This window comes from Phacochoerus africanus, chromosome 9 (genome assembly GCF_016906955.1).
Source record: "Phacochoerus africanus isolate WHEZ1 chromosome 9, ROS_Pafr_v1, whole genome shotgun sequence".
NCBI classification, from domain to species: Eukaryota; Metazoa; Chordata; class Mammalia; order Artiodactyla; family Suidae; genus Phacochoerus; species Phacochoerus africanus.
In genome coordinates this window covers 66,380,591-66,395,234 of record NC_062552.1, presented here as the reverse complement: position 1 = coordinate 66,395,234, position 14,644 = coordinate 66,380,591, and the positions used below count along the sequence as shown (strand labels likewise).

General features: G+C 41.7%; 1 protein-coding gene across 3 annotated transcripts in view; it reads right to left on the bottom strand.

The window, feature by feature from the left end:
- Positions 1 to 13,672, bottom strand: part of SNX6 (sorting nexin 6) — a 49,149-nt gene extending 35,477 nt beyond the window's left edge. The window contains exons 1-4 of one of the 3 annotated variants that reach the window (XM_047795320.1): positions 13,588 to 13,672; positions 13,385 to 13,432; positions 1,608 to 1,712; positions 854 to 964 (exon numbers count right to left, since the gene is read on the bottom strand). In XM_047795320.1, the coding sequence (XP_047651276.1) occupies positions 854 to 964; positions 1,608 to 1,712; positions 13,385 to 13,432; positions 13,588 to 13,593 (270 nt within the window). In that variant the 5' untranslated portion in view covers positions 13,594 to 13,672. Of the gene's footprint in view, positions 1 to 853; positions 965 to 1,607; positions 1,713 to 13,061; positions 13,364 to 13,384; positions 13,433 to 13,587 lie in introns of those variants that run through there. The other 2 variants (XM_047795323.1, XM_047795322.1) reach the window with 2 other exon arrangements.
- Between the last annotated feature and the right edge of the window lie 972 nt (positions 13,673 to 14,644).

Genomic DNA, 14,644 nt, shown 5'->3' with positions numbered 1-14,644 from the left:
TTAAAAACACACACACACACACAAAGACATGGTCTCGTTTTTAGGAGTGTTTAGTCTATGGGAAGAAAAAGCAGTGAAAATGCCATCAAACAAGATGAGGGGAAAAAAAGCAGAAAGAGGATGGAAAGAGAAGGCACTTTCAGGCTGGTAAACACACTGATATGTTGGGAAAATGGAAGGTGGTGTGCCTGGGAAGGGCAAGAAAGTACTGAACAGGCACCTCCACCCCAAACCCAATACCTTATCCTATGCATTTCTTCCATTTGGCTGTTCTCAAGTTGTACCCTTTATATAAACTGGTAATTTAAAAAAAAAAAAAAAAAAGGCACTGCCAGTTGTCCCCAAACTCTTCAGCTGGAGAAAGAAAAAGCAAACGACTGAGAAGGAGAGGCCACAAGGATGAAGATGGAATCAGGTCAGGATGATTTCAAGGAAATCAAATGAAACTAAATTTCAGAAATCTGAGTGTGGTTAACAGCTGAAGCACAATACCTGGAGCATATTTACATTTGATAACCTCTTAAGGAGCCCCTCCAACTCTAAATACCTGTCTACCTAAGGGTTCAGGACCAGCATGATTTGTAACACCCCCTCAGTTACCCCCTATGAAAAGCCCATTTCAATGATAATCAAGAGCAAGAATTTAAGTTTAAATGAGGGAGCATAACATATCCAGAGCCTCAAACTCCCAAACAAGACAACTCAGGATAAAAGGTGGGTACCCAATTATGTTTTGTAACTGGAAATTAAAAAAACATCAGTTCAATGAAAGTGCTAAATAAGATTTCAACACATAATAAAGTCTCTTAAAAACTCCTAGAAAATGGGATTAAAATGGAATCTCAACACTTACAATGTAACCTGCATAGTCTTCATTTTCAACGAAGGAATCATGAAGCCAGATAAATTCCTCATGTTGTCGAACAACAGAAAACTCATTTTGTTTAAAATTTGGTAATGAACTCTGAAAAAATAGAGATTCTCCTAAATAAAAATCAAAGTTTACACTAAAAAGCTTTTAATAAACATTTTATACGTTTATTTTTTTTTTTAATAAACATTTTATACCTTTTTAAAAAAATTATAGTCTTATGTGAAAGATTAACAGTGCTTTTAACTCTATTATGAAAACCCTGAGACACCCAGACAAAATTATCCTGGGATCTTTGAGAAAATAAGCTGGCAGCCTCTTATTATACTGTACTTCCACTATTAAAGTTATCCTATTAATATATCAAACTCTAACTATTCAAACAAAGGATCACAATCTGAAAATGTGCCTGAGAACTGAAATCTAAAAAGAAAATAATTTGTTAAGACAGTAATTTAACTGAAGGAATGCAACAACTCTGAATATAACAAGAATGGTAAAAGATACTACTAAAAGTATAAAGAAAATTAAATTTGTACTATGTCTAGTTCCATGATTAATTCTCCAATGTTAATCTTTAAAAAGTACATCCCCCTAAAACTTTTTGTTAAAACAACAGGAGTAAATTATAAAAATACAATTTCTAATTACATTCACAACCAAAATTCTAGTCAATGTATTTTAACATATGTAACATTAGCACGATAAACACCTAAAATAATACAAGTACCAGTACCTTTGTGTGAACAGTGAATTTTACTTTATCTCTCTCACTAAGAGCATCAGAAATGTCCACCTGCAGTGCAGCATCACTTTGAAGATCTACATTTATTGCTTTAAGCTAGAAAAAGAAAACAATACCTCAATGAAAATTCTGTAAGCTTTTATAGAATATCGTTCTTCTCCCAGACGATAAGACAATGCAAAGATAAAAGAATCCTAAATCTAAAAAAGGTACTCAAGTTCATTTAATTCACATATATATATTTTGAGGGGAAGTGTTTTGGGTATGTTATTATCTTCCTGTGTGTCAATGTGCTAGACATGATTCATTACAGTTTCACTCAAAAAGTAAACCATTTTTCAAGAAGGTGGTCCTTTAACATTTCAAATGTTCATAAATTAAGGAATGTATCCACCTTTAAGAACAAGAAAAATAGGGAGTTCCCATCATGACCCAGCAGTAATGAGCCAGACTCATATCCATGAGGATGTGGGTTCGATCCCTGGCCTCGCTCAGTGGGTTAAGGATCTGGTGTTCCCATAAACTGTGGTGTAGGTCACAGACCCAGCTTGAATCTGATGTTACTGTGGCTGTAGTATAGGCCAGCAGCTGTAGCTCTGATTCCACCCCTAGCATGGGAACGTCCATAAACCGCGGACACAGCCCTAAAAAGACAAAGAAAAGGAAAGAAAAATAATAAAAAAAAATACTGGCCAATCATTTTACCTCTGTTGCTTATTTTAATTCAGGAACATAAAATAAAACTATTAATTATAGTTAAATATATTACATGTATGAATTACTTATGTGCAAACTGCTAAGAAAAATATTAACATATAATAAATACTCAATAACTAACTCCTGTGATTGAATTAAAACTTACTCCACAGCTTAAATACATTAGAATAACTGGAGACATTCTCTATTTAGTGCTTCCATTTACTCATCTATGAGACGACTTTCCACTTTTTCCACAATTCAACTCATAATTCTACTTATAGTTCTTAAATTCCATCCACTTTTCTTTCTCTTTACACACATATTCTAACATCTTTGGGTAATTTGGAGACTTACAAAAGCAAATACACTAAAAGATAAATTCTTAGCCAGCTGCAAAAATATGAAATATTTAAAGTCTAAATAACTACCCTGTTTCAAATATTCTAAGCTGTAAAACCCAGGACTGACTTTGGAATCTCACCTAGTCATTAGCATTTCAAATTTCAATTACAATGTAAATGGGAAAAAATGCTGGAAGCTATACTGTTTATACTCGATGATTACAATTGTATTTTTAAAAAGTGCATATATAAAAGGTTTATAGGAAATACAAAATGTGAACTGCAGTGGATTTTCTTCTTTATATATTTTTTCTCTCTACTTCCTACAACATGCATGTATTACTTTTATAAATACGAAAAAAGTAAATTTTTTCTTTCTTTTTTTTTGCTTTATAGGGTCGCACCCGCAGCATATGGAGATTCCCAGGCTAGGGGTCCAATCAGAGCTGTAGCAACTGGCCTACACCACAGCCACAGCAACATGGGATCCAAGCCACATCTGCAACTTACACCACAGCTCACGGCAACACTGGATCCTTAACCCACTGAGCAAGGCCAGGGATCGAACCCGCAACCTCATGGTTCCTAGTCGGATTCGTTAACCACTGTGCCACGATGGGAACTCCAAAAAAAGTAAACTTTCTTTAAACAGAAATCCTGTGATATATACATGTATGTGTGTGTGTGTACATATATATATATATATACACATACTTTTATATATGTGTACATATATATATATATATACACACATATTTTTAGGGCTACACCTGTAGCATATGGAAGTTCCCAGGCTAGAGGTTGAATTTTAGCTGCAGCTGCTGGCCTACGCCACAGCCACAGCAATGCAGTATCTGAGCTGTGTCTGCAACCTACACCACAGCTCATGGCAATGCCGGATCCTTAACCCACTGAGTGAAGCCAGGGATCAAAGCTGCAACATCATGGTTCCTAGTCAAATTCATTTCTGCTGTGCCACGACAGGAACTGCTGTCCTCTTATATGCATTATTAAAGCATGTATCCATTCATTTACTATCTTAACAGCTATTAACTTGTTTACCATTTGTCTTTTTCATTCTTTGAACAGCTGAGTTCCAGAATTGAGCTCAGAAAAATGTGCATGAATCACAAACGTGGTTACTGCAAAATGCTGATAAGATTCTGACTCCTTTAATTTAAATTTCATAATCAGTTCAGCTAAATATCAGCTAAAGTGTTCATTTTGATATTGCATGTTCCCATGGTCAGCCTCTATACACACATACCACAAATAACTTTTTTCCATTTTCTGAGCCTATGGAGAAGGATTTTGTTTGACAGTAAAGATTTTTTTTCACAAATATAAGGGCTTGCCAGCCAAAAAAAGTCATCCCCCACATGAATAAAAAATTTTCACTTAAAGCTAATCTGCTGTCATGTTTCATCAATTCCAGATGCATGTTTTCCATATTTTTATGGATCTCGAATAGGGATGCCTCACAATTGATGATAAATTAGTTTAACTGGTGGTATTTTTTTCTCTCCTGGTGTTATATAAAAGAAAATGTCTTCTAATCAATTGCACCTTAGATCTAAGAAAATATCATACTGTAAATTTAAATGTTAATTACATAAAATATACACAGGTTTTCCAGGTGGATTTTCTTCTTTCTTAAAGAAAAGTCAATAGATTTCAGAGGTTTTTTGTTTTTTTTTCTTTTTAGTACCACACACGTGGCATACGGAGGTTGCCAGGCTAGGAGTCAGATCCGAGCTGTAGCTGCCAGCCTATGTCACAGCCACAGTAACGTGGGATCCAAGCCATGTCTGCGACCTACACCACAGCTCACGGTAATGCCAGATCCTTAACCCACTGAGCAAGGCCAGGGATTGAACCTGAGTCCTCATGGATGCCAGTCAGGTTCATTAACTGCTGAGCCATGATGGAAACTCCTAGTTTTCAGAGTTTTTATTAACAGAAAGTGTTGAAGCAAACAACTTGTGACTGTATAACATTTAGTTAACTTTCTGCAACTAGAGAGGTCAGTTTGAGGAAATTCTAATTTGACTACATTCACTGGTTTAATCCTTACCTGTCCGATAAACTTTGTATTTTCCTTTGTCAGAGACTGACTAGGTTGTGTCATGGTCAAGAGAGAGACCAGGCAGAAAAATGGCTTAAGTAACACAAATACAACAGCCTTAAAAAAAATAACTTAAAGACACTGCCCTACTGGAGTTCCCTCATGGCTCAGCAGGTTAAGAATCCAGGGCTGTCACTGGTGTGGCTCTGGTTCTATCCCTGCTGTTCCCTGCCAGGAACTTCTGTATGCTGTGAGTGCGGCCAAAAAGAAAAAAAAAAAAAAAAAGTCATGGCCCTCTTATTGATAATTAGTTCTTCACATGTAATTATGTAATTACTCAGTAAAGATATTCACTACTAGTTTAGTACACTGATGTGTTTACACATTCAAGTATCTACCTTAAGACACTCCTGAAAAATTAGTTATCTTTTGCTAGAAAATACAGGGACAGGGACAGGGATAGAGGGATGAATGAGGGAGAAAGGAAAAAGGAAGACAACTGACCAGGACAATAGCTTCCCAACTGGTCTCTTGCTTCTGCCCTTTTCCCTCAGTCTATATTCCTTACAGAGCCACCAGAAGAATGATCCCATTAAATTAGAAATCCTTCTTCTGCTCAAACCTAAGGGATTCCCATTTGGAGAAAAGCACATCCTTACAGTGGCCTCCAGCCCTACACCTTTGGCTCAACACAGCCCTCCAAGTGCTCCTTGAACTTGCTGGGATGTGGCCACCTCAGGAGTCTTGCACTTCCTCTCTCTCTGCCCACAGATACCCATCTGTATGGCTCATTCCCTCATTTCCTTCTAGTCTTTACTGAGATGTCACCTTCTCAGGAAGGCCTTTCCCAACCACCCTATCTAAAATTGGCTAAATCCTCTACCACCTCCAAACAATCCCTATTCCTTCCCTCATTTTTCCCCATAGGACTTGTTCACCACTTACTAAATTTTATTTCGTTTTTTAATGATCCTTACTAGAATGTCAGTCCCAGGAAAACATGGGTTTCTGTTTGGTTTGTGTCAACAAATATTTATTGAATGGAAAGAAGGGAAGAGTAGAAAGAAAGGTAGGAACCATAACTGGATTAAGAAACTATTTTTGGGTAATCAGAGTATAATCAGTGAAAAACTCCATGACAGACAGAAGTAAATTCTGTTAAGTTCACTAATTCAGGCTAATATTTAAATCTATTTACTCTCAGCCCAGTTATGATTCCAGAAGTCCCATAATACAGTATTTCTATTATTACTATACACCTTTATATCCAGCAGTCAAATCAGTGGTTCATTATACATATACTTTTTTTTTTTTTGTCTTTTTGCCATTTCTTGGGCTGCTCCCACGGCATATGGAGGTTCCCAGGCTAGGGGTCAAATCGGAGCTGTAGCCACCGGCCTACTCCAGAGCCACAGCAACACGGGATCCAAGCCGCGTCTGCAACCTACACCACAGCTCACAGCAACACCAGATCCTTAACCCGATGAGCAACACCAGATCCTTAACCCGATGAGCAAGGCCAGGGATCGAGCCCGCAACCTCATGGTTCCTAGTCGGATTCATTAACCACTGAGCCACGATGGGAACTCCCATTATACATATACCTTCTATCATTTGCAACCAGATTTCCTCTACCATACCAGAAACAGTACAATGTTACCAGAGCCACACGATGTCACTCCAATGCCTTCCTTTCTGGTCAACTCCCACTGCTTGCCATACCTAACTCACAAATTCCTACATGTAGGATCAACTGAATCATTCACTTTCTTTGCTTTTTTTTCTTTTCTTTTTTTCTTTTTAGGGCCCCACCCATGGTATATGGAGGTTCCCAGGCCAGGGGTCAAATTGGAGCTACAGCTGCCGGCCTACACCACAGCCACAGCAATGCAGGATCCGAGCTGCATCTGCCACCTACACCATAGCTCATGGCAATGCTGAATCCTTAACCCGTTGAGCGAGGCCAGGGATCGAACCTGCAACCTCATGGTTCCTAGTTGTATTGTTTCCGCTGTGCCATGATGGGAACTCCTACTTTCTTTGCTTTTTGAGTCAAGTGTGGCTAGAGAAAAGTCACAATTGTTTGTACTTGTCCACTACAAATTATTGGTCTGCAAACTGCATTAGACTCTTAAAACCACTCAATAGTCCTGCACCGATCTGCTCAGCTCCCGTTCCGATTCCCTTAGCAACCAGTGCAAACCTTTACTATCTCAAGCCACCACCGCATTTGCACCCCTACACTCAACAAGCGATCTTGCCTCCCACACAAACAAGGAATAAACATTAGCAGTTGTTTTTCCCTCAGACCCGTCAATAAACCTTTTTACAAACAGATCTGGACTCACCAACTTCTCTAGCTACCTGAGCACGTAATTTCCCTGTCCGCTCTAGGACCTGCTCACACACTGCTCTCCTAGTCAAATTAGGCCTGGTCTCGCAAAACCTCTACATAGTGAGGACCTAATTTCTAAATTCAATTTTGCCTTCTTGATCATTCTGCCATTTCCTGAAAACTCTCTTGACTTTTGGGGACCCCTCTTATTCTCTTCCTACCCATCCCAGCTCCATCAACTAGCCCATTTCTTCCTCTAGGCACTATACAGCTTTGGCAATCTCAGCCATTTTCAACTAAGAATTCCTAAATGTATGCCTTGACTCATGCATCTCACTCTAAGTTCCCAATAATAATTTCAAGTTGCCCACTGGACATACCCACTTGGATGTATTTACTTATTAAACAGCTGAGTGCCTTCGACATGCCAGCCACTGTCTGAGATGCTAGCGATAGAGCAATGAAAAGACATGATTTTCACCCTTTCAGATCTTACTTTCTAGTCTGGCAGGGAAGAGATCAGACATTTCACAGACACTTCAAATCCAGCAGATCTGAAAACCAAACTTATAATCTACCTTCTAAAACTGCTTTTTTCTCCTGTACTCCTTAGCTTCTCCTCCTCCTCTCCTAGCCCATGCATTTATTCAGTCATTATGTCCTGCCCACTCTATCTGCTCAATACCTCTTTGGTACGTCCCCTCCTTCAGCCCCTCTTCCACTACCTCAGTTCTACTTTCAACATTTCTCACCTGGACTGCTGCCACAGCCTGTTAACTGGTTTCTTTGCTTTCTGTAAGGAAGAAGAAATCCACCTTCCATATCACTCATCTACAAAGCTATGGTCACCTGGGCATATATCCCTCCCAGCTTAAGATCCCTCAGACTTTATCACGATGCACTCTATCTGTACTACCCATATTTACCCCTGCTCCCAGGATATGCTCCAGGTGGAACCAAATGACTTACATGTGTTAGCCTCTTTGCTGGGAAGTCTTCCCTGACCCTGGGAGCCTACAAATTCCTGAACATTTAAGGCTTGGCTCATTTAGGCACAACAGCACAGTGGTTAATAACTCAGGACCACAGCTAGAGTCCCTGAGTTTGTTTTGGGGTTTTTTTGGCAGCACCCACGGCATATAAAAGTTCCCAGGCTGGGGATCTAACCTACTCCTCAGCAGCAACCTGAGTTGCCACAGAGATGCTGGATCCTTAACCTGCTGCACCACAGCAGGAACTCATAGAATCCCTGAGTCTGAAGCCAGCTTATATAAGCTGTATGAACTTGGGCAAGTTATTTACGCCCTCTGAACCTCAATCTCCTTTCCCAAAGTAGGAACAGCAGCAGTTACTTCAAAGGGATTTGAGAACTAATATATCAAAAGTCCCCGGCAGGCGGCAAATGCTTTATCAATATGCGGCTATCTTATCTTCATTCTCCTTTGCACTCCCATGATACTTTATCGTAAATCCCTCACTATACAGCAGTGTCCCGGGGCAAGAACTTTCTCTTCCTCCTCTGCCAACATTCATCTCTCTTTTTTTTTTTTTGCTTTTTAGGGCCACACTTGTGGGCATATGGATATGGAAGTTCCCAGGCTAGGGGTCCAACCGGAGCTATAGCTGTGGCCTATACCACATCCACAGAAACTGAGATCCAAGCTGTGCCTGTGACCTATACCACAGCTCACAGCAACGCCAGAACCTTAACCCACTGCGTGAGGCCAGGGATTGAACCCGCAACCTCACGGTTCCTAGTGAGATTCATTTCCGCTGAGCCATGACGGAAATTCCATCATCTTATCTTTATCCTTTGCCAAAAAAATCTATGTCACATTTTTATCTGAAATAACTATCAATAAATGTGAAATGTGTTCAAGCTAAATGCTGTGTAAGCACACAAGAAAAAGCAAACATCTCAGCCAAATTTTAAAAGATTAAGTCAAATTTCACGTGAAACAAAAAGGTGGTGGTGGGGGGAAGTCTACAGCACTGAAAAGCATGCATAAAGCAGACTTTAAAGTGCAGAGGTGCCTTGGCAATGACAAGTAGACTGGATGAGTATGACTTTAGTTTGTGTGTGTTCGTGTGTATTGGGGGGTGGAGATGCATCTTGAGAAATGAAGCCAGCCAGAGTTACGAAAGTCTTCAATGCTAGCCTAAGGAGACTGGATCTTGCTGCAAAAAGAACTGGGTCCAAGTAAGTCCTGTGACTAGTGGCGCCACATGATTTAATCATTTAGTTAGGTATCTTGAAGTAATGTGAAGTCTGGACAGGAAAGTAGAAAGACGACACAGAGACCAATGACAATCCAGGCAAGATAGCAGGGACCTTAATTGCGGCCATGTAAATGAAAGACAGGCTAAACATTATTTCTGAACTGAAATTATCTGGCCTCAGTGACTGTTCTGGTATGGGGATGAATGATGTGATTCAGAGGTTTCTTGCCTGCATGACTGGAAAATGATGATATTAACAAAAAAAAAGGAATACAGAGGGAAGAACAAGGCTAGGAGTCCAGAAAAGGTGTAGTTACTTCACCTGAAGTTATTCTGAAAACAATAAACAGATTATTTAGAATTCAAATCAAATGCTACAAGCGAATTAGGCCATGATGCTGGTACCTACTGTTATTATCTAATAAGCACATCAATGCAATGTGTGTCCACTTCAAAGGGCTCATTTGTTCACTAAATAAAATGTCACTGTCCTTCATTTGGGAAAAAAAATACCCTATTATGTAGAGGTGTGACTGGAGATCAAAAAGCAGCCAATTGTTTTCAATATTGGTATTATAAATCTGCTTTTTTGGTTTCTCACAAAATGGTAATCCCTTCCCCAACCTCCACCCAAGGCATATGGAAGTTCTCCAGGCCAGGGATTGAACCTGAGCCACAGCTGTGACCTATGCCACAGCTACAGCAATGCTGGATCTTTTAACCCACTGAGCTGAGCAGGGACACGAATTGTACTTCTGCAGTGACCCGAGCTGCTGCAGACTTACTTGGACCCAATTCTTAACCCACTGCACCACAGCAGGAATTCCAAACAGCTATTTCTTAAGGCTGTAAATTCCCTTCTGTTCCAAATATCATAATGAAAATTTGAAGCCTGCTTAAAATGAATTTAAAAATACTGACTTTAATTTTGCTTACTTGCTGCTTTGAATGAATTGCTTGAATTACTATTTTTATAGACATGGCCTTCCTCAGCAGCATGCAGAAGTTCCCAGGCGAGGGATCAAACCCAATCCACAGTAGTGACAATGCTGAATCCTTTACCAATAGGCTACCAGGGAACTCCTGCATTACTTTTTTTGATTCTGTGATGTCCCCTCTGCATATGTATCAGATATGTGCTTCATGCTTTTTCTCTATCCAGATTTTGTTAAATAGCTGAACAAGGTAATCTAAACTAAAAGTGCAACACCTAAAAGTTCTAATCTATTTATGGCAACCAATTCCTATCAGGACAAATATAAGGAGATTTAAACAGGCTTCAAATTTCTTTTCCTGAAGTGAGGAAATACGATAACTTTGTGTAGCCATAATCAAACTTCAGTGCACAAAAGAATCTTCCTGTTCGTTAAAAAATAGTTATCTGTCCTTCCTACCTCAAAAGACTGACTCACTTGGGCACAGACCTAGAAACTTTTAACTGTGGTTTTTCAAACACCCCAAGTGATTCTTTTTATTTTTTTTTCTCTTTTTGGTCACACCAGGCATGCAAAAGTTCCTGGGCCAGGAATCAAACCCGAATCACAGCAGTAACAATGCTGGATCCTTAACCTTTAGAGCCATGAGGAGACTTCATCTCAGGTGATTCTGATGCAAGTGTTTCAAGGCAACTTTGGAAACATGTGACTGGCTTTGATGTCAGAAACATGGTTAAAGTCCACCTCTTCCATTCATTGGCTGGGTGCCTTCAGTCTACTTACTTAGTTTCCGAGGTTCAGATTTCTCATCTGTAAAAGGGGGATACTAAAAGCCTCACATGGATGACAAGAGGATATAATGAAACAATGCTTTTATAGCACTTAACACATGCCCAGCTGTGATTATTAACATGATTCGTTTAGTTCTACAGGACAAAAACAAGGAAAAACTGGACAAGTATATACATTCATCTTAACATTCTAAATGCTTTCAAATCTATGGTAATGTGAAAAAAAACAAATTTATGGTAATTTTTTTTCAATTTCCATATTAAAATCTTCATCTACAAGACTCTATAAGAACCTCTTGGTAGTTCCCATTGTGGTTCAGCAGGTTATAAACCTGACTAGTATCCATGAGGATGCAAGTTAGATCCTCGGCCTCACTCTGTGGGTTAAGTGTCCGGCGTTGCCATGAGCTAGGATGTAGGTTGCAGACACAGTTCGGATCCCATGTTGCTGTGGTGTAGGCTGGCAGCTGCAGCTCCAATTCAACCTCTATCCTGGGAATTTCCACATGCCTCAAGTGCAGCTCTAAGAAGCAAAAAAATATATAAATAAAAAGAAAGAAAAGAACCTCCTGGTCAGGCATGCTCTTTGTCTCTCTCCCTTTAATCTTGTAATACATGAAAAAAAGTTTTTGGACACATTACTTAAGTGGTTCCAGTACCATAAGCAAACCTCAATAAAGGCATCAAGCCTAGAACACAAATATTCACCCCAAAATACTCTATTTTTCACATCAACAAAAATACTCAAATGAGTCAGATTTTATAAGCAAATCCTGTTTACTTCTACTGGTAGACAACAAAAATAAGACACAAAGTTGTTATGTAAATAAAGGAGTTCCCTTGTGGCAAAGTGGGTTAAGGATCTGGTGTCCCTGCAGCAGCTCCGGTTTGATTCCTGGCCTGGGAACTTCCACATGCCATGGGGCGGGTCGGAGTGGAAGGAAGGAAGGAAAGAAGGCCATATTCTTCACGTTTAGAAAAATCAGTTTGTGCTATAATCAATTCTCATTTCACTGAGAACTCTGCTAGTTATTCCTATTTTAAAATCCAGAATACAATTTATATTGTTACATCTAACTCCATTATCTTATCCCAGATGATATATATACACATTCACACACAAACATTCCCTTAAAATTCATTACAACCAGAGATCCTGTCATGGCTCAGTGGTTAGGGAACCCAACTAGCATCCATGAGGACATAGGTTCAATCCCTGGCATCATTCAGTGTTGCCAGTTGCCATGAGCTGTGGTGTAGGTTGCAGACGCGGCTCGGATCCAGAGTTACTATGGCTGTGGTGTAGGCTGGTGGCTATGGCTTGGATCTGACTCCTAGCCTGGGAACCTCCATATACTGCAGCTGCGGCCCTAAAAGACATAAAGATAAAAAATTAAAAATAAATAAAATTAATTACAACCTAAAATTTTTAGAAGTAATCAGAAATCCTATGCGATGCTTTCATACCAACAAGAAATAGTAACATTCTATAAGAGTATTTTCTCACCTGCCAAAAATCAACTAATGGAAGTGTCTCTAACATTAAGATAAACAAGTAAAAGCAAAACAGAAAACTAAAGTGCAGGCTGTTTAAATGTGACGGAACCATGGAACCCTGCTGAGCGGCAATCATCATATATCAGTATTTTTCAAGTGCTCACTTGTGCAAGGCACTATACAGATTACCACCCTTCGGTCAAGATAAATTGGGGGAAGAGAGTGGGGGAGGAGGAATCAGAGCCCAGAAAGTCCTTTCTGAAGTGAAATGCAATTTGCCTCAAACCACCACTAAGGGAACTTTGCAAAAGATGTATTTTTTGACCATTAAGAAAAGTAAAAGTACTGTGGGCTACCAGCACTTTGCAAAATCTAGTAGCATACTGGAGAAGAGTTAAGATTCAGCGACTGTAAAATCCCTTGCACAAGGGAACGAGCCTATACTACAACGTTTTAGAGAGAGAGAGAGAAGGGTGGGTGGGGGCGAGTTCGAGAGGTCTACGAGGGGAAATGAAGGGGTACCGGCAGGAAGGTCTGACAATGGGTTCTTATAGCTCCCAACCTGGCAGGAGAGGTGGAAGGGTCCAGCTCCGGTTTCTGTCTCCACTTCCCCACCTGCACACCGGCCGCGGCGGGGGAGGAGGTCCACCCGCAGGTCCGAGCCGAAGCTGGGCACTAGACAGGCCGCGGCTCCCGGGGAAATCAGAACCGAACGGCCCAGAGGGAGGAAAGGCTGCAGGAGGGCGGGGCGCGGGAAGGCAAGGAAACCGAAAGGAGCCCAGCGGGGAGGGGGTGCCTTGCGGCCTGGCCCCCTACCCCGCAGTACCACACCCCAGAGCCAAGGCGCGGGAGGGAGGTTCCCGCGAGCGAGGAGGCAGAACTTACTCCGCGGTCCTCGTCGGAGAGGAAGTCGGGGCCGTCGTCCAGGCCTTCCTGCGGGGGCAGCAGGGCCCGGCGTGCCAGGGAAGAGTATGGAGTAGGGGAGATACAAAGGGAGACATTAGTGCCAGGCCAGCGCGGCCCCCGAGCCCTCCCCGAGCCCGCCACCCCCACCGCGCGCCCGGAGCTCGGCGCCGCCGAACACCCACCATCATGGCTGCTCCGAAGCGACAGCCAGCGCAGGCGCGCACAGCACCGCGGGCCGGAGGGAGCCGGCGGCAGCGAGGGGGGGGCGGGGCCTCGGAACAGCCCCGCCCCGCCCCTCCCGCCCCGACACAGGGATGCCCGGGTCCGAGAGTGCGGAAGAAGGAAGACCCCGCCCTCCGCCCAAGGTCCGAGCCCCTAAGATGGAGAGGGCCCGAAGACCCAGACTCTCGTGGGTGAGGACAGCTCATCGCTGGCAGCTATGACCCTGGAAGGGCCGAAGGCCACGCAGGGAGCTGTCCAGTTCCCTTTCCCTGAGAGCTGCAGCAAGAAAGCCAACAAGCGCCTTCTGGAAGCCACAATACATCATCTAGTCTTTGTATGGTGCCACAGGATAATTAATCACAATTAATATTTTGCCTGTAGAAGTTGTGGGAACCAAGGCCCTTCACACAGTCATCAGTTAGGGGTTGTATTCAAGCTTTTACTGTTGGCGTGGTAATAACTATCTCAGGGTTTGGGGCGCTAATGGCTGAGCACTATAAAAATGAGCCGTTCTCATTACAAGAGTATGCTTTCCTTTATGCCAAGAAATGTTCCCAGACTCCTCTTACTGTCGTGCTTTACAGCACCACACAGGTGTCCACAGCCCTTGAGACAAGACAAAATCAGTTCTTATCCCCTGCGCACTTCTGGTACACTTTCCAGCTTGCGCGCGTGGGCACACACACGCACACACAAGCAATCCTGTACTTTCATTCAGTTAATGGCATCAGCATCTTCAGGCCAGAAACCACAAAAGTCCCATTCAAGTTCTTCCTTCCTCTCCTTCACTGATCACACCATTAGTAACCAAATCCTATTATGACTATGACTGATGATCTGCTGTTATCTCTTAAATTGGTCTGTTCCTCCTCCTAATCCTTTTCCACAACAATTAACCTCAGCATCTGTCTGCCCCCCCCCCTTTTTTTGGTTTTTTGGTCTTTTGGCCTTTTCCAGGGCCGCTCCCAGGGCATATGGAAGTTCCCAGGCTAGGGGTCTAATCAGAGCTGTAGATGC